Source organism: Eucyclogobius newberryi, unplaced genomic scaffold (genome assembly GCF_026437365.1).
Source record: "Eucyclogobius newberryi isolate DKJ021-1_F unplaced genomic scaffold, fEucNew1.0.hap1 SCAF_12, whole genome shotgun sequence".
NCBI lineage: Eukaryota > Metazoa > Chordata > Actinopteri > Gobiiformes > Gobiidae > Eucyclogobius > Eucyclogobius newberryi.
Window position 1 is genome coordinate 26,843,105 of NW_027315746.1, and position 21,483 is coordinate 26,864,587.

The following is a 21,483-nucleotide window of genomic DNA, read 5'->3' on the forward strand; positions in this document are numbered from 1 at the left end:
CAGTTGTTACAATTTGTTAGAACAGTACAATTTTAAGTAAATATTATTAATTACCACCCACATCTGCTGTGTTACCTTTATTTACATTTACATTTAAGATCTCGTGTGTCACACCACATTTAGAAATGCAAGAGTGGAATGGAGTGGCCAAGGATAGATGTAAATAAACTTCGTAAAATGAGGAATTTATATGATGAAAAAAAAAAAAATATTGTTCCATGGTGCTGTTTGAGTGGTCAGAACTTTAGAACTTAATATCTAAGAACTTCCCAGAAAGCAGATAGAACTCTATAATTCTAAGGGCACGTAAAAATTAAATAAATCTTGCTTTTCAAAGTATCTCCATAAATATCAATAATATTTGTAACACTCAGAAAATTCCATTCTGAAAATATTTTATGTCAATTTAAATGTTTTTTTTTCTTTGCTTGTTATAGTTTTGTTAAAGGGGGACATATTATGCAAAATCAACTTTAATGAGCTTTAACCTTGTTTCAACAGCGGTTCCTCACTTGTATTGTCCTGCAACTGAGGCTTAAGTGCTCAAAAAAATCCTGTTTTCACCTCTAAAATGTCACATAACCACTTTTCAAAAATAAAAAACATGTAAATGACATCTGCTATTTGTTATGGTGAAATGTCACCATGAAGAGTTATCAGTTCAGCAGTTTTGGACAGGAAGACTCGTTTCATTTAGCAAGCCATTTTAGATAAATATTGCAGAATACAATACAACACAAACAAAGTGTAAAATGATGATATACTTATGTTGTATTCAATATTAAGTACCTGAAAAAAGCATACCGTCTGCTTTAATTTGGTTAGAAACATATCCAATTATACCAAACATGCCTTTTTTGCTCAAAGATGTCGTAAATGATCGTGTACTATCTTGTATTGTATTTTCAATAAGATACAGAAATGCAGATTTGAATAACATTGCAGTAATCCAGTGTCGGTCACACACAGATGAGCTGTCCACATGGTACACTATATGCTAGACTTCAGAGATGTTTTTGACTTTGTGATCTTCTGACTGACAAAATGCTTTGAAACACAAGCTGAGGAAATGCTGGGAACACAGTGAACCAAAACCCTGCTCTGAAGAATATTTTGTGCATTTAGTTAAAAATCCAGTATTTCATATGTTGAACTAGTTTTGTGATGGCTCAGTGCCGAATGTTGCTTGGGGCCCTGCAACAAATATGTTTTCTGATAATACAAAAATTAAATAATAATAAAGTGTAGAGGTAAAAAGTTGAGATTTAAAAAAAAAAACTTTGATGAAGGTTTTGATGAAATTACATTTATGAGTAGAGGAGTGTTTGTGTACAGTCCGACTAAACATTACAGGACAAATAATCTGCATTATTTGTTATTGGTCTTTTAACATACCAATTACTTTGGTATCTAATGTAAAAAAAACACACAAAACAGACTTCATGTCTCTCCTGCGTTTCCCATGCTAGGAATTGAGTTAGAGGTCCATCTACTGGAAGCAGAGGGAATTACACAGGGGAGGGAAACAAATGCTAGCTTTTCTCTAATTTGATTTGACAACAGAAATGTTTAGAACAAGTCTGTAAATGATTTACGAGTGTTTTTATCGCTCGGGGGGAAGAGGACTTTCTAGACAGGATTCATCAAACGAACATGAATGAAGCTACATACAACTCCAGGTATGTTTTTGATGAAGGAACAAAGTTATAACATAAAAGCTCAGAAATGTCAATTTGGCATAATATGTGTCCTTTACACAGGACACAAGTGAATCATATCAGTGAATCACAATAAGAGACACAAATATTCAAAATTGTATTGTCAACATAAAACTTGTTATGGCTACACTTTAAAACACTGTAATAAAATGGTAAAACATTTTATATTTTCAAATTAAAATTAACAAATAAATCAGAAAATGTTGCATTTTCTGGTGTTAAATCACCAAATCTTATCAACCTTTTAAAATGTAATGGCACTAGAATTTTTGGAAAATTTGACCTAAAATTCTGGATTCTACCGTTCATCAAAAATGCAAAAAGTATCATAATCTTCATTTTAATAAACAACTAATGTAAAATAATATTGTAAATATGTTTGAACCAGTCTCTAATATCACTATATCACTGACATATATCTGAGTGATTTCCATTTGCCAAAACCATTTTGATTTTTTTGGGGGATATTCTGAGTTGAATCCAAATTTCTCCATTGAAATTCCATTATGTCCCACTTCACTTTTGCCTCCATTCTGGCATTTAGAACGTTTGCTTTTGACAAATGTTTAAAGGTTCTATTAATCAATCTTATTTTTGGAGAAGTGCCCGCGACAATGTCAACTGCAAGATCGACATACAGAAAAAGTAAAAAGACACCGGATGAAAGATTGAAAATGGAATGTCTTACAAGAGCTTAAAGATTTCGGAGCTGCGTACAACTTCGGGAGAAAAATGTGGAACTGTCAGTAATAATCAGCGTGAACATAGGTCGCCCACATGTATCTGGTCGTGAAATACATTTGCTTTTCCCGTTTCCTTCTCGCGTATTCTTGTGTAGTCTGACCTCAGCTGTAGACAGGGCTCTTCACTCAGACGGAGCGAGACAGGCAATACATTTTATCCAATAGAACAATGTCGGTTGCCTCCATTTGCAAAAAGGCCTGGGATGTCTCCTAAAGACCACGAGACGTCTGTGGAAAATGTTGCCGTCTTTTCCATGTCTTCACAGTGAAAGTTCTGTACACTGAAAACTATAGGTTATCTGCATGAGTTCAAATGACTTCATCGGAAATGTATTTACTCAATAGGTTTAGATCTTTTGACTTGAGTTTTAGAGGTGCAATATGTACATTTTCTGGAGGAGCATTGAAAAAAAACTAAATTCTGCAATGGAGCTCAATAGTCCCGCCTACCTTGAAAATATAAGTGGTTTCAGAAGTTAACTTATTTAGCATTTTTGCCATGGGGGTTTAGAAACATTCAAATATCAAGAGCAGCTTTGTGGTAACTATAATAGATATAAAACGATTGATTTCAGTCCAAAAACCACAAAACTTTAAATTTGGCTACATGTTTAAACAATCCAGTGGTTTATAAAGTTTCAGAAACAGATTTTACATAAAATAATAAGTACTTACCACATAGCTGATTAGCCCAAAGCAAGTTTTCAAATATTATACATTTTTATCCTTCTGATCCCCTATGGTAAAAGTGAATGGAAATGTGTACATGTATTGCTCACTTACCTAATGCATTCCCAGCATCCTGAGTATTCACCGCAATGAGTTTGCTTCTCTGAGAATAAAACGACACAGAGAAAGCGCTGTGGTCTCATTTTCATCCAAATAGATTCTTTTACAGTATATCTGTGCTGGGGCAAAACAGATTTTACTTTATACAAGATATTACAAGATCACGCACTGGACAGTGAGAGGATGTCACTGACATGTGAATACGAGGACACTTAGGTAGGTCTCAATGCTAATGCTAATTTTGAACTAAGTAAATATTAAAATAACGCCACCACAAACTAAAGTAAACTGCATACATAAAACATAACATTTTAAATGGGTGTTTATTTCTTTTTTACATTTTAGCCTAATAAACATTAGCATTAGCTTTGAGAAGCGGTGAGCTAGCCAGTGTGCTATTGAATAGATGCCATAGTGTGGAACATCAAGCAAATAATTGAAATTAAGTAACCAGGTCTATCCAGAAATGTTACATAGTGCACCTTTAAATAATAAATGACTTGAATTTTGTATTGTGCTTAAAACATTGTGACGGTTTTAAAAGAACATTAACCTTTCACTTCTGTAGTTATTGCTGCCATGAGGCTTGCTGACAGAAAAGCGGCAGCCAATCCGCGCCAACAGCCTCAAAAAACGCTACCAATCCCTCTTTAATCAATCAATCACCAATCCCTGGCCGAAGCATGCAAACTGTTTTTAACCACAATTTTCTTGTCAGATATTGGAATTAGGAATAATATAATAATTTACCTATCCGGCCAATCAGGAAAACAACGGAAATAATTTAAGTCAATTTAATTCATGTAGATAACCGTGCTGCTGCTATAGTGGAATCCCTTTGTCGTGGACGAATGGCGCGAGTTTTCATGATATCAAAAAATTGTTTGTTTTGTTTGTTTTTTTCTCCCAAAGTTCATAAGTCACGGACATATTGTGTTCTGGTTGTAGGAGTCTTTTGAAAATAGCGCTTCCAGGCGGTTAGCTTGTCGTTAGCTAGCATGATGTCACACGGCTGTGGTCTGTTTGATGCTGTGGAAGCTGACCCGGGTTGGAGATGTGGGGATGGACATGGCTCGGGCGACTCGGACCCGGAGCGCGTGGTTATCCTGCCATCGGTGCCACCTTTTCCTGACCGCAGATCGCACCTGGACAAAGAAACAGCGTTCAAACATTTGGACATGAATAAGTAGTGACTATAAACCCTTCCAGGTTCAGTTTTAGGACACGGGACGCTGGGACATTGCCAAGTCACTATGAACATTGTTTAATCTGTTTTTCACTGTCGCCCCCCTGAGGCAACTGCTGCTGTTGTGATTTTGGGCGTTACAAATATAAATTGAATTGAATTGAATTGTTGTTCACAGAGTTTACAAGAGTCATTAGTCTTCCAGCTCTAAGATTGAATTTCATCCTGACGGTAAAATCAAAGATGATACAGTGACTTTTAAAGCTACTATGTAATATTTCTGGTGGGCGCCTGCCACCTGCTTGTCTTCACAGAGATGTTACTACTTTGCCTAGAATGTTCCACAGTAGTGCTTATTTATTTACAGGTAAATACAATAAAAATGGTCAGGATGGATATGCATAAGTTGAATGGACAACTGTGGAACACTCCAGGCAAAGCAATGACATCTCCATAGCAATGACATCTCCATGCTGAGGACAAGCAGGACCGTCCACCATAAATGTTACATAGTGCACATTTATTTCTGCATGGAAAGCACCTTTAAACGATAGAGTTTAATTGACTGATTAGCCAAATTTACCATTTAGGTTGAAGATACCCCTCTTTTTATTGATATAGAAAATCAATCTTGAAAAATGGAAACTTATCCCCTATCTAAGTCTAAGTCAAAGGATTGAAACTTTAACAATGAATGTTTTGCCCTGGTTTCTCAGTATGTTCCAGACTCTTCCGATTTTCCATCCCCAACCAGCTGTTTGATAGTGGAATAAAACGAACTCAAGATTTATATGGCAAGGGAAAAAAACTGTATCCGATTTAAAACTTTACAGTTCTCAAAAGAAAAAGGAGGCTGGAGTTTACCTTGTTTGAAAAATGACTATAGAGCCCTGCTATACTGGTGTGACCCAGAATATGAAGCTCAATGGAAAAATATTGAGATTAGTGTTGTGCCGGGGATTCCTGTACAGGTCTTACTGGCAGATGAGTCATTTGGGGGAGATGAAGAACCCTTGGGTGAAATCTGTGCTTACAACATGGAAGGAGCAAATCAAAACACACAAACTAAACAAAGATGTTAAAATCTGGACTGACATTGTGGCAGACATTAGACATATGAAATTTGAAGTAAATTTGGAAATTAACACCTTCACTTCACTTTGGATTAGATGTAATTTAAGATAAAATGTAATTATGCTTTGACCTTTTGATCTCTCTGGTCATGTGTGTTCTGTATATTAGTGTATGCAAAAAAAAAGAAAAGAAAATCTAAATCCAAACAAGACCACGAACGCTTGTAATGATCACAGGCTCCTGAGAATGCGTCGTTTCAATCTATTTTGTATTTATCTTGAATTCTCAACCCATCGAAAACTGAATCAGGACGAGGTTTGCAAATGTGTGCATTATGTCACTGTGGTACCGGTAAAACATTCCAACATAGAAATATATGCACTTTGTCACTGCAAAGTATTTAAAAAAAAAACTAAAGAATTCAATCGGACTTATTGAATATGAATTTTCCAAAGGCTTAAAAGTTGTAAAAGCGTCGGATAAGCTAATAACATAAAGACGGTCTAAATCTTCTTCACTGCCTTTTCCCCAGGCAAAGTCGCCACCTGCCTGGGCTGAACAATAGCTACATCCCCACATACACCAGCTTTAGCCACTTAGCAAAAGATAAGCTACATCCACAGTTGAAACGTAGGCTAATCCTTAATGCTGCCCAGTGGTCAAGCATCATGAGTTTGGCTCCTGGCTCTGACAAATTTCAACATGTCCTCTTCCACTCTCATCCCAATTTTACACTGAAGCTCTCCTGCCTGATAAAGCCTCCGGGCCAAAACAGGAGGCTAATCTTCTTAAATCTCAACTTGAATCACCCCCCACTCCATCAGTGTTTCACATGCTTTAAAAAGATGCCCACAAAAACACCCTTGATTTTCTTAAGCAGCATGTAATTCTGCTAATTATGGTTATTACTGTGAAACAATTGGAACTTTCTAATCAACTGGAAAAAGGAAGTGAACTATTTACACTCAATTTGCTTTTACAGTTGAAGAACATCTGGTTTGAACACGTAGAGGAGCGCTGTTAAAAAACTGACCACAGATATATATATGTTTTTTTTATACTTTGCTTTATAGTTAATCTACAACAAGTGTTTTTTGTTTTTAGATATATTTTGGACTAGTTAAATCACAATATTTATCTAAAATTACTTAAAAGAAAGTCTGAAGAAGCTACTTGGATGAGGGTCTTAAAACTTTGGCGCATTTGACAGAATTCAAATTTAACTTAAATTTTAAGTGCATACGGTTTTCATAATTTTCAAATTTTGACTTTATTCAGTGTTGTACATATAAATTATCGTTTTACAGCAATTAAGTAGTTAGTAGTAGTAGTAAATCTGTAGAAAATGACAGGAAGTGACATCACACTAGAGATACTCATTCCAGTCAGAGTTTATGCTGACTGGAACTCTTTATCATTGAATGAACAAAATAAAGTCGCTTTCATATATCTTTATTTCTCAAATAATTAAGCAGTTGTGACATTAGATGAGTCTTTGCCAAGTGCTTGCTGGGTAAATTCCTAGTGTGATGTCAATTTCAAACAGGAAGTGAAATTATAAACCTTCAAAATATATCTATTTTAACTGCATTTTATTAATGAGTTGTCCAACCTGTCATAAGCACTTCAAGCAGAGGTGGGCGGAGTAGCCAGCTATCGTCCTAAAGTAAGAGTAGTGTTACTTTAGTAGAAGTACAAAGATTGTGCAGACACCTGAAAGTTTCGAAAAGGTTGAGAGTACTGTATTGCACTGGCAGCTTCACATAACAGCCGACACTCCAACGCAGTATTTTGTTTTGGCTCAGAGCGAATGAAACAATTGGGTTGACATGATTTGACCTTTGAGTTTGCTGACGCTCAAGGACATGTTTAACATACTAATAACTACTCCAGTGGAAAGAGAAAGGTTTGTGTTGTCGGGGCACACAACATTCTATATATAATTTACCAACTCTTGAGCTGTTTTTGTTTCCGCAAATCTGCTAATAGTTTTACTCTTTCACATATTTTTTTCAACTAATTTGTGTTTTCTTTCACTATATCCAAACAGGAGGCAGTTTTGGATGGAGGTGAAAGGAAATGGAGATGGGGAGGCGGAGATAGTTGGTGGTTTTGGTGCTGTGGAGATGAAGAGGCAGAGGACGGTAACAATCCGTTTAAAATAACAGGACGATGGAAGGAAAAAAGAGAGTGATGAGGCTGGGATTGTGTCATGGAATGAGACATACGCCAATGCTATTCCTTAACACATAGAGAACACAATTCAACTTAGAATATGAAACAACACAGAAATATCAGACATTTGTATGGCATGCATGGGAAAAACGCCGGGACTGGTCACGCAGGCTGTTGTAAGCAGCCTGCGTGACCCTCCTGCGTCTCACCCCGTTTTTTTCTCATGCTGGTTGGTTTTATTAGATATTCTGGAATAGGCGGGTCACATTTCTCATTGGTCAGCTTCACATCAAGGCACTTGTCTTTTTACAACAGCTGGTATTTTCCGTAGAGATAAAGCCTTGGGTAATGTTTATCTAACTCTCCTGGGCTGTTGCACCCCCTCCCTAGGGTAACATTCCCCTGCCCATCGTTACGATACCTTCACAAACGCAGTCACACATGCTGTTTTTCTCTTAGACTAATGATGCAGACAATATATATATATATATATATATATATGCAGATAAAATACATCACAGAAATATAATCATATATTCACATTTTATCACAGATTGAACGACAGCGACGGACAGATATTGGAATGAAATGTCGTCTTAAATTCATGTTTTATTTTTATTTCTCATTTCACAATTGTCTTACCTCACCATCCATTTTTTTTATTTCTCTTTTTTTTATAAATGTTAAAACCACATCTTAGCAACTGGAGTCTCAAAATGCTGAACTAAAATGACTTATATGAGGAAAATAAAAAAATAATATAAATAACGTCAGAGTAATGTGTTACACCTGTAAATGTTACAAAATGTAAATGTTACAACAAATATTACAGTAAGTATAGACCATTCCAGGAGTGATGTGTTTAGAGTCGACGCGCACAGCCTGGTATACTTGACTGAACATTCAATCACATTCACTTTAATGGGGCAGCAAATAAAAACCTGTAATTGTGTTGTTTGTGGACAGCGCAAACACAGAGTATTTTTAAGTGTAATCACAATATAATTTCAAGCTCTAATTTTTTAAGGTTGCTTATTACTGTAGCGTTTGCTGAAACAAAACATAGGCCTAAATTTCATTGTCAAACTGTTAAATGGTCACATTTATATACTGTACTGCTTTTCTACTGTCAAGGCACTCAAAGCGCTTTACATTAAGGAACCAGTCACCCATTCACACACCAGTATTCGTAGATACCAGGAGCGAGTCAGGTTAAGTGCCTTCCCCAAGGGCACAACGGCAGTATTCACACGAGGCAGCTACAATCGCACCGCCAACCTGCGGGCCAGTGGATCTGACCCCTCTACCTGAGCGGGTGTCGAACATTTAAGAAATGTTTATAACGACAGAGCGTTTAGCCACAAAGCTCCTGTGTTATGGAATCAGCTCCAGTCCATGTTAAAGAGGCCGACACAGTCTCTTCATTTAAGTCCAGGCTTAAAATGTTCCTCTTTGAAATGTCTTATGGTCAGACTAGTTAGGAACAGAAATATAAACCCACAGCTTTAGCTATGCTGCCCTAGGAGCAACTATGCTGGGGAAGTATAGCAGCTTGAGCACCATCCTCTTCTTCTGACTACTTATTCTATCAAAAAATATTTAATATTTAATTCCACTTGCAAACTGTTCATTGCCTTTTCTTTTTCTTTTTCTCACTCCTCAGGACCTGTGGACCCAGATGGCCCTCTCCTGGTGAAGTGGTCCCTGCCCCGTGTGGACGGTCCCTCATCTGCCTGAGGAGTGGGTCCAGCTCCAGTCTCCCTCGCGTCCGTCTGTCCATCTACTTTTTCCCAAGGAGGTTTTTTGTAGTTTTTCCTGGCCGAGAAGGAGGGTCTAAGGACAGAGGACTCTGAAACATCGTCCCTCGCCACCACAAACATTGTTGATTCATTTTTTACTGTCGCCCTCAGAGGCAACTGTTGTTGTGATTTTGGGCGTTACAAAAATAAATTGAATTGAATTGAACGAGGTTGTTAGCATGTATGCTAATCTCGGGGCTAATCGCTAATAGAAACAATCTACACAAAACGCTTTTACTCTGGTGTTACACATGTGTGGTCGAGTGGTTGTCAGTTACCAAAACAGCCATGGATTTTAATAGTTTGTGAGGTTTGGTGGCTAATGCTAACTCCCCCATTGAAAACGTATCAATGCTAACTCCTAAAATAGTACCGGGCTAATGGAACAAACTATTAGTCAGTAAGTTACACCCAATACTGCTTCTGTATCAACCAAAACACAGCGTTGGCCGGAAATTAACTTCGACTTTACTCGGTTAAGATAGCTCAAATGTCTTGCAATAGTGAAAATATCATGAGATATTGCAAAACAACATGATCCATATTCCTAATGAGTCAAAATTCATTCATCTGTTGGGACTAAAAAATAGAATGAAATTGAACAGACCATTTGTCAATTTGAAAAAGTATCACAATATTAGCCTGGATTTACTTTTTATTTTGTCCTTTGCATTCGCTATTTTTATAATTTTGCACTTTTTCTTTGCAAAACTAACAAAACATATTATAAAACCCGCATTTGTAGTACATTACTAATACCACCATTAATCATTTCTTAACTGTGGGATTTGTTTTTTCCAGTTTCTCACAGAATTAACATTTCATTTCAACTAAACTTGAAAATATGTTATGAAAAGTCCCAGTGACTCACCTCTCCATTCAGAAAGCAATAAAACACAGAGACAAAGAAACCCTGCGGAGAGAAGCACATAAGAATTAGCTGTAAGAGCGGCCATTTTCAGGCATCTACTTCAACTGCGAGGCATTCAGGCGTCGCAGAGAAGTGGGAAAAAGGAGGGTTTATCTCTCTTATGGGATGGAGTTTTGTATTGGTTGTAAAAGAGATGTACTCCCTTTGCAATCGCACTCAGAAAATTACTACGCAAAATCAACTATGTCAACATTTCAGGGGCGATTTAACAAACAAATTAAACATAAAAAACTTTAATCAAATTTTTCTCATGGGGATTGCTGTAGTGTTTTGCGAATTAGTAATTTATAAAGTTAGAATAAGTTTAAGTCATAAGACACTGTTGTTTGATTAAATTGTGAAAATGCTTAAATACAATAAATTCAATTTAAATACAATGACTTCACCTGGGTTTGTAAATACACATTTAAATTGAAAAGTGATATGGTTTATTTATACTCATAGGTAGGTTTAGCTTGCTTACACCACACACACAAAATAACATAAAAACAGAGAAGTACCTAGGTGCAGATCAAAAAGAAAGATCTATTAAAAACCATATTAAACATTTACAGTCAGCATAAAAAGGATCACACAGATGAACAATTAGATGCCAGTAACAGCGTATTTAGCAAACAATTATTTAGCTGGGATGAAGCTGTTTTTGAACCCATTCATTTTAAAAATATCAGCACCAAGAACCTACAGATGTTCAACTTGTTCTTAATATTTTGTCCATAAAACGAAATACATGTTATTCCTCCACAAGAAAAAGTTACACGGCGCCCATTTAACAGCACAACTTGAACAAAAAGAAGTCTTGTCTTGTGTGTGTGGGTGGGTGAGGGCTGACACGTCATCCTAGTGGGTTTATAAAAATACCTTGCGGCTCACCTGGAAAGACTGCAGGAACGAGTTGAAGTAGATGAAGACGATCTGAGAGATGTCGTCCTCCCCCGGATTGACGAAGAACAGCATGTAGGTGATGCCCAGAAGAGGCAGCAGCACCAGCGTGGCCTTCACCGCTTTCCTGAACACAGGTTATATCACAAACACTGTCAGGAGAACCAGCCACACTCACATGCACACACACACACACACGCACACACACGCACACACACACACACACACACACACACACACTTCCAATGTGCCACCGGACAGCATGGAAATACAGTGACATTTGAATTTACTCATGAAATCATCTAGAAATACCAAACGTGTATCTTTAAATATGTGTCGTTGTCATCAATCTTCTTTTTTTTACCAAAACATATTGTCCACGCAGTATTCTGTATATATACTGTATGGTGCAGTGGTAAAAGGTGTTGCACATGTGGTATTGGGAGTTCCATTCCAGCCCTCAACCATTCGCCTAATGTCGATTGACTCTCTCTCCCCATTTCATGCTACAACTTTCCTGTTTAAAAAAAACGCGGGATGAAAAATTAACAACAGAGAACATGTTCGGAGTAAAATTGTCGTGTAGTCTCATTTATTTCACAAATAGATGCTTTTTCCTTGTATTTACCGTGATCTTTTCAAACTTCCTATAAGTTATCTGTCCTTTTCCTCTGTATCTACCTGCGTTGCAACAATGAAATTCCCCCATGTGTGGACAATAAAGGAATATATTATCTTATCTTATAAATCTTGTACATTTTCCATTGTACACACCAAAATGTATCAAAAACACCATAACACACTGCAGATTTTCATTGATGGTGTTCTTATATTTGAAAAGAGGTGATGTGAAATTTAAAACCCTGATAACCTCATAAAAGACCGTTCTGCATAATATGTTTTGTATACGCAATAAACACAAGCCAATTTCCTGGGCCACTAAGTATGAAGTAAATAAGACCAAATCACTTCCCTTGTGGGTCAGTGAAGTCATAATGCAGTTTTGAACTTTATATCTTATTCAATTGTGGAACTTTAGAGCGTTTTATAAACTCTTTGACAAGTATAATTGAATAGTAACTTGCTGCTGCTTAAAGCCCAGTGGACATCCATCCACCCGTCGCCCGTATGAAGCCAGCATTAGGCTCTGTCGACAGGAAGGACACACTTCTGCTTCCAAGGACAAGTTACTGAATGTGTCATCGCCAATCGTCTATCGTCAATAGAGTATGGGGAAAATAGGTACTGGGGAATATATGTATTTATATCTAGAGGGGAACATAGGTACTGGGGAACGTATATAAATATTTAGAGGGGAACATAGGTACTGGGGGACATATATAAATATTTAGAGGGGAACATAGGTACTGGGGGACATATATAAATATTTAGAGGGGAAAATAGGTACTGGGGAACGTATATAAATATTTAGAGGGGAACATAGGTACTGGGGGACATATATAAATATTTAGAGGGGAACATAGGTACTGGGGGACATATATAAATATCTAGAGGGGAACATAGGTACTGGGGGACATATATAAATATCTAGAGGGGAACATAGGTACTGGGGGACATATATAAATATTTAGAGGGGAACATAGGTACTGGGGGACATATATAAATATTTAGAGGGGAACATAGGTACTGGGGGACATATATAAATATCTAGAGGGGAACATAGGTACTGGGGGACATATATAAATATTTAGAGGGGAACATAGGTACTGGGGGACATATATAAATATTTAGAGGGGAACATAGGTACTGGGGGACATATATAAATATTTAGAGGGGAACATAGGTACTGGGGGACATATATAAATATCTAGAGGGGAACATAGGTACTGGGGGACATATATAAATATCTAGAGGGGAACATAGGTACTGGGGGACATATATAAATATTTAGAGGGGAACATAGGTACTGGGGGACATATATAAATATCTAGAGGGGAACATAGGTACTGGGGGACATATATGAATATTTAGAGGGGAACATAGGTACTGGGGGACATATATGAATATTTAGAGGGGAACATAGGTACTGGGGGACATATATGAATATTTAGAGGGGAACATAGGTACTGGGGGACATATATGAATATTTAGAGGGGAACATAGGTACTGGGGGACATATATAAATATTTAGAGGGGAACATAGGTACTGGGGGACATATATAAATATCTAGAGGGGAACATAGGTACTGGGGGACATATATAAATATCTAGAGGGGAACATAGGTACTGGGGGGACATATATAAATATTTAGAGGGGAACATAGGTACTGGGGGACATATATGAATATTTAGAGGGGAACATAGGTACTGGGGGACATATATAAATATTTAGAGGGGAACATAGGTACTGGGGGACATATATAAATATTTAGAGGGGAACATAGGTACTGGGGGACATATATGAATATTTAGAGGGGAACATAGGTACTGGGGGACATATATGAATATTTAGAGGGGAACATAGGTACTGGGGGACATATATGAATATTTAGAGGGGAACATAGGTACTGGGGGACATATATAAATATTTAGAGGGGAACATAGGTACTGGGGGACATATATAAATATTTAGAGGGGAACATAAGTACTGGGAGTTTTTTTTATTATAGCCAAATAGACTGGAATCATTTTTACATATTAAAAAAGTGCAAAGTGATCTTGTATAGACAATATACTGTCAACCCTAGCTAAAGGGAAGCTAACTTGCTTCACTTCAGTGTCTGTTATAACAACCTTGATATTCCTTTGCAAAAACACCTACCTGAATCAATCACAAGTTTAGCTGTGAGAAGAAAAAACGATTGAGAATCGCACCTTCGCACCAGCATAACTGACCCTGGAGAGAGGAGCAGGGCCAAGAACACAAAGATGTTACAGATAATGGGGCTAGTGAATGGACACTCATTTCTACAGCAAGCTCGAAAACAATTCAATGTTTAACCTTTTTTATGTTTGAGGTTTATTGTATGAGTATGCCATTTAAGAGCTCATATCATTGAATTATATAAGTTCACATGACAGATAGGTTTGGGGATGATAAATTAGTGAGCCATATCTAGTATGTTATTTGCATGCTTGTTGTTGTTGTTGTTTTCCTTCTCTTTGTGTTGTGTGTTTTCCTCTTAATTGTAGAAAAAAGTTAATCCAGGCTACATTTCTCTCAATTTTGGATTTTGGTGATATTATATGAATGCATTCAAAAGCAACAGTCTTAAAACCTCTGAACTCAGTCTATCATTCAGCTCTGAGGTTCATTAGAGAAGAAGGATACAGAACACTGTCAATTATATTCTAAAGTAGGATGTTGGATCATTGGATGCAAGAAGAGAACACTGCCTTTTGTTTGTTTATAAGGCTCTAGTTGGCATTTAGCCTGCTTATTTATCAGTTTGTCCTTGAGGTCTCAGAACATATTTGTCTTACAGACCCATCGTGTTAACACGGGGACAGGAAAAGAAGGCCTTCAGATACTTTACCTTGTGGAACAAAATGCCTTTTAATGATTTTAAAGCTCTGGTCAAGGACTAACCGCAGTGCCGATCCACTTGTTTTATATAATTCTATCTCATAATGTATGTGCAATTATGTTTTTATGTATTTGTTAATTTTATTGAATGTTTTGTTGGTGTTTTATATATCCTGTGTTGTGTTTTAACAGGGTACCCATGAAAAAAAATACTTTTCTCATTGAGTTTTCCCTGTATAAAAATATAAAATTAATGAAAGACCATCAGTTACATCTCAAGAGGCTTTCCTTCTATCCATCCATCCATCCATCTTCTTTTGCTTATCTGAGGCCGGGTCGCGGGGGCATCAGTCTAAGCAGGGACTCCCAGACTTACCAACTCCCCAGACACTTCCTCCAACTCCTCTGGGGGGATCCCGAGGCGTTCCCAGGCCAGCCGAGAGACATAGTCCCTCCAGCCTGTCCTGGGTCTTCCCCGGGGCCTCTTCTGGTGGGACATGCCCGAATCACCTCCCCAGGGAGGCGTCCAGGAGGCATCCTCAGATGAATCCTCTCGACGTGGAGGAGCAGCGGCTCTACTCCGAGATCCTCCTGTGTGGATGAGCTCCTCACCCTATCTCTAAGGGAACGCCCAGCCACCTGGCAGAGGAAACTAATTTCAACTTGTATCCGCGATCTTGTTCTTTTGGTCATTACCCAAAACTCATGACCATAGGTGAGGGCAGGAACGTAGATTGATCGAGAGCTTTGTCTTTCGACTCAGCTCCTTCTTCAACACAACAGTCCGATGCAGCGACCGCATCACTGCAGCCGCTGCACCGATCCACCTGTCAATCTCATGTTCCATCCTTCCCTCACTCGTGAACTCCGACCCCTGACTGCATCTAGAAATTCTGTCCATAAAACAATGAACAGAACCGGTGACAAAGGGCAGCCCTGGCGGAGTCCAACATGCACTGGGAACAGGTCTGACTTACTGCTGGCAATGCAAACACAGCTCCTGCTCCGGTCATACAGGGGCCGGACAGCCCTGAGCAGAGGGCCCCGTACTCCCGGAGCACCCCCCAAAGGACACCCCGAGGGACACGCCTTCCCCTGATCCACAAAGCACATTTGGACATGCTGTCCTTCTAAATAAATAAATATGAACTATAACCAGCCGGCCAAGGGACTACAGATGGAAATTAGCCCTTGAGCTACTAGCTGGTACACAAAGGTTTACAAAGAAGGCCTTCTACCCCTGAAACTCATACATTTGCACAATAATGCCCTGTAGCAAGCTCTACGTTATTAAAACAGCACAAACAGCTTTCTGTAGAATAAGTAAGAGCATTTCTTGTTTGATTGACCCTCTCTCACTCCCTCTCTCAAATTGTATAATGAAAAGGGTGCCGGTTAAAGCATGGATTTCCTCACTGCTCGGTGCACCTAAAGGAGCAGAGGATTCTTCGATTGAAAGAGCAGCGTCTGTGTATGATGCTATGAGCCTGTGTAAGATGATCCACACGATGAATATAAAGACACGAGAACTTAAAACAAACTTTTCATGAGAACTAGTTTGTACAGGGCTTAAGTTCTAAAGTGCTAAAAATCTGCATGAGTTTCAAGCAAATTCAGAGCTGCTGAAGCAGTGAGTCCAATCCTCTATCAAAATGTCCGTAATGAATGAGTTCATGAGCCCAATTTTTTGCACATAAGTAAGTAAAATCTGTTTTGTCCGAGTACAGATATGTTGTAAAAGCATCGATTCGGGTGAAAATAAGACCATAGCGCTTTAAGTGAGCCATTAGCATGCTAATGTTTGTTAGCGGGACGACAAAATGGGCTCGTTCTGGATTCAGTAGGGCTGGAGCTATCAATTATTTTAGTAATTAGTAGTTTTTCATTTGATTAATCAAGTAATCTATTCATTTTTATTTTACATTCTGTAAAACAATTTTTAAAAGCATGTTAAATAGTTTTTAGAATACCAATAATAGTTCATAGTAATAAACAAATAACAAATGTGGAGGTTCTGGTTGAAATAACATATTTTATTCAAAAATTCACATATGTACGTCTCCAAACAGCATTTTGTTTACAGCTATAGAGAGACATCTGCCACATTTCAGACTCTTTGAGATCATTTACCTGGTCTTCCACAGAAACTTCACAGCTTGAAAAGAAAGAAAAAACATTCCATTAGTTTTTTCTGTTAGAATCTTTATAAATGTCTTATTAACAGACTGTATTGTAAACAGATCAGATTAAATCTAATCATTAACAGTAACAGTGCATTAATTTGTGTTTTATATCACATCAGGTAAGATAAGAGTATAAACTTCTACACACATTTGTAAAACGTTGTTACATGATGCCAGTGTTGGTTTACCTTGTGTGGTTTTGTAACTCTGCAGATGATTCTTCCCTGAGCTCGAGTCATTTTGCAACAATAGCTCCGTGCGGCGTTCACTTTGGCCTCTGTGTCTTTGCCCTCTGGACTTTCTGTTTCCTCATCGCGCTCTTTCGTTCTACAAAACTCTGCTCCGTAGACAAAATGAGTTTAAAACAGGCGGCTTTCTCCACTGTTGTGCTTTAGCAAATGCAGGAAAACAAGCTCTGTGTGAAAATAGCGCTTTTTTTAATTAAATATATAAATTAAACAAATCATCGAGACAATAAAATAATACAATCTTTTTTCAAGCCAAAGTACTGAAATTACCATACTCATTACAGTCGTTTCGTTGCTGAACGGATTGAAAGTCAATACTTTTAAACAAAGAGAAGAAGAAAAAGGAGTTGAAATTAACATGGAAAGGCAAGTAGAGCAGAACTTTTGATGAAACTAGTGAAGAGCTTCCCAGGATTATTCAGGCTCAGGGGAAAGTCCATTCAGTGTCCACTCGTATACAATTATACCATGCTCATTAAATATGTACGATTGTTCCCTCATCTCATCACTATATAAATTCATCATGTATATAAATGTATGTTTTCCTTTAAGGCAGGCGTGTCCAAACTTTTTTCACCAAGGGCCGCATTTTGAAACTTATATGGAGCAGAGGGCCACAAACTACAAGACAATGTTGAATTATTTGAAATGTTGCATTTGACATAGTTTCGATGAGCTTCCACACCTTTAATAAGACTTGGAACATTAATATTAAGTTTGTATAAAATCAAAATGCTTGATTTTTCCAATCTTCCAATATTTGGCCCCCGGGCCGTAGTTTGGACTGCTTTAACCTAATGTGTTTATGTAAAATAGAAACAAAGGAAGTAAGTAGTCCATTCTGTTCTGTGAGAGTGTGAATACCTGAGTTACTTTAAGTGTTGAATTGATAATGAAAGAGTTCATGTATTTTCTGCACTGTATACACGATACACACTGTATACACGATACACACTGTATACACGACACACACTGTATACACGATACACACTGTATACACGATACACACTGTATACACGATACACACTGTATACACGACACACACTGTATACACGATACACACTGTATACACGATACACACTGTATACACGACACACACTGTATACACGATACACACTGTATACACGATACACACTGTATACACGATACACACTGTATACACGATACACACTGTATACACGATACACACTGTATACACGATACACACTGTATACACGATACACACTGTATACACGACACACACTGTATACACGACGCACACTGTATACATGATACACACTGTATACACGATACACACTGTATACACGACGCACACTGTATACATGATACACACTGTATACACGATACACACTGTATACACGATACACACTGTATACACGATACACACTGTATACACGATACACACTGTATACACGACACACACTGTATACACGATACACACTGTATACACGATACACACTGTATACATGATACACACTGTATACATGATACACACTGTATACACGATACACACTGTATACACGACGCACACTGTATACATGATACACACTGTATACACGATACACACTGTATACATGATGCACACTGTATACACGATACACACTGTATACACGATACACACTGTATACACGATACACACTGTATACATGATACACACTGTATACACGATACACACTGTATACACGATACACACTGTATACACGATACACACTGTATACACGACGCACACTGTATACATGATACACACTGTATACACGATACACACTGTATACATGATGCACACTGTATACATGATACACACTGTATACACGATACACACTGTATACACGATACACACTGTATACACGATGCACCCCCCACAAGGACTATGTACATAAATGTTAAGCTTCAGTCTGGTACAGGCTCTCTGCTCTTATGCTTAAAGGGCACTTTGCAATATTGAGGAAAATTCTATTTATGTATTTACATAATTCCTTTCAACACTTGCATTTATTTGGAATGAATATATTTGTTTGTGTAATAATTGTGCTCATAATTACATACATACTTATTTAATTTTTTCCCCTGTAAATTCAGGTCATGTGGTGTCCGGTGGCCAATGGAATTGCTTTGCTCCAAACCAGGAAATGAGTGCTCCGGTCAGTAGGGCCCTAGCATGGATCTATTATATTATCTGGATAGGGTATGGCTAGACGCAGCATGTCTCAGACTCCCCCAGTGGCCACTCCATTGGTACTGCAGCCAAAGAAACCGCGCATCCAGAAAGCTTTTTTTCCCTGGAGCGCAATGTAACGAAAAACTGCTCATGTTCGGCTGAAAGAGCACCTAGAGCTTTCAGAAAAGTCAGATTTAGAGGCAATTTTTACCTATTTATGGGTCATTGACTTTTTCAAATTTTAAGATTCTTCAGTTGTCTTTAAAACGCATTTTAAGTCGTTAGCTTCGGCTACGCTCTACGCGCCGCTCTAGCCCAGCTCGTGACCGTCTAGACCAATCAGAGCGCGTGTAGGTGAAATGAACGGGCCGAGATGCCGTGGGTGAGCCCAAATGCCTCGAATAAGCTACAGGCGTAAAACTATGATCCATGAGTTTAATAACTGAACAAATCATGGAACAAATGACCAGGTCCGTGGATCTACAACGCAGAAGCAATGTCTTGAAATATTTCTGCCTGAAAAACTAAATCACGTAATAAATGCTATGGAAATGGAATGTTTTGCCAAGTATAAACTAATCAACGTTACGTTTCGTGTCCATCAGTGTGTTATCTGTGTTACACAGACAAGAAACCTAAATACGGACTTAATCATGACTTTAGCATGTTTTGCATGTAAATAAACATGTCATCTGAATACATTTGACATGTTGTAGAATGATATGTACTTAATAAGGACCAGAATTATTTCCATTGTCAGTGAAAAAGTTTACCAACTAGACATTTTTTATGGTTTTATATTTTATTTGCGATAAACCACAAAACACTGAATAATAACTAAACTATTGAGCCATGACAATAAATAGATTTTGGTAAATACATGTACAAAATGTACAGTTAAGCACTATGTATATATTATAATTAAATTGACGTAGAAAAACAAAATTGCGTTACTGAGCAAATGTTCTGATGTAAAAGTGAAGAAGCAGCACAACAGAATTAGACCATGAGCTGAGCTCATATTTTGATAGATCCATGAGTGAAAACGGCTTGATTTTATGATGACGCAGTGACAGCTGCTCTCTGCTCGCCCCGTGCTCCGTGCTCTCACCTCGTGTTCGGGTCGACTTTTTTCTGGTTCAAAATCCTTCAGTTTTCTTAAAACCAGTTGTTTAATATTTTCGCTTTATCTCACACTGGGCTCTCTCTGATTGGTCAGTACGATCACATGGTACGCAAACCGGACGCAGACCTACGTCACTTCTGGGCTGCAGTGTCCGAAGAGCTCTCATTGACTTGAATGGGCGGCCATCTTGGCTGCTGGGGGCTTGGGCTTCTCAATACTCAAGAAAGCATGTACGCACTTTTCGTGTTCTCAGCAAGCACGTTCTTGCCGAGAACACAAAAAGTACGAACTTGGGGAGAACGCAGTCAGATTCTTGAAAACAATCCAGAACGCCCAAAAAAGAGAGAACGGCTTTTTCATCTTGCTTTGCGTACGAGAAAACACAGAGAAAAAAAATTTACTCCAAAGTAAGCGAGCTCCTTAAAGAGCTGCCTTCTCTCTCTGCTGTATTTGCTTCAGGAAATATCATGATTTCCAGTTTCAGGACTCCCACTCTCACAGATCCCATTAGGATGTTTTCCTACTCTAAACAGACAATCTGCAATACTGCAGAGCCCGAGTCTCATCACGGCTCAGCTCGGCAGCTCATCCGTTTGAGGATTATGATACAAATGTAGTGAAAATAACAACTTTTTAAAATCTTATAGTTTGTATGCATATATGCATGTTTATATGCATGCTTGTTTGAACAAAAAATGCCTCAATATAGCTGTTCATCTTGGTCGTAAGCTTTCTTGAATTGAAACAGCCGATCATGTGCTTGAGAAACGTCACAGATGAAGTTTCACGAGAACGCACAAGACCACATATTGAGAAAGGGCCAAAGTCTCATTTCTTTTTCATTGCCTCCTCAATTTCCTGCAGGAAAAGTATGAGGAAGTTCCAGCCACAGAGGAGACACTTTTCGCTTTTCACACACGGCAAATGTGTTCTGTCAAAGCGAAAGGCGGTCCAACGAAAGATTGGAGCATGTGACTTTTATTCAGC

General features: G+C 38.1%; 1 protein-coding gene across 1 annotated transcript in view; it reads right to left on the reverse strand.

The window, feature by feature from the left end:
• Positions 1-4,146: 4,146 nt before the first annotated feature.
• Positions 4,147-21,483, reverse strand: part of LOC140356633 (corticotropin-releasing factor receptor 2) — a 181,565-nt gene continuing 164,228 nt past the window's right edge. Inside the window, exons 10-12 of the mRNA XM_072441765.1 lie at positions 11,289-11,424; positions 10,356-10,397; positions 4,147-4,395 (exon numbers count right to left, since the gene is read on the reverse strand). Of these exons, the coding sequence (XP_072297866.1) occupies positions 4,255-4,395; positions 10,356-10,397; positions 11,289-11,424 (319 nt within the window). The 3' untranslated portion in view covers positions 4,147-4,254. The remainder of the gene's footprint in view (positions 4,396-10,355; positions 10,398-11,288; positions 11,425-21,483) is intronic.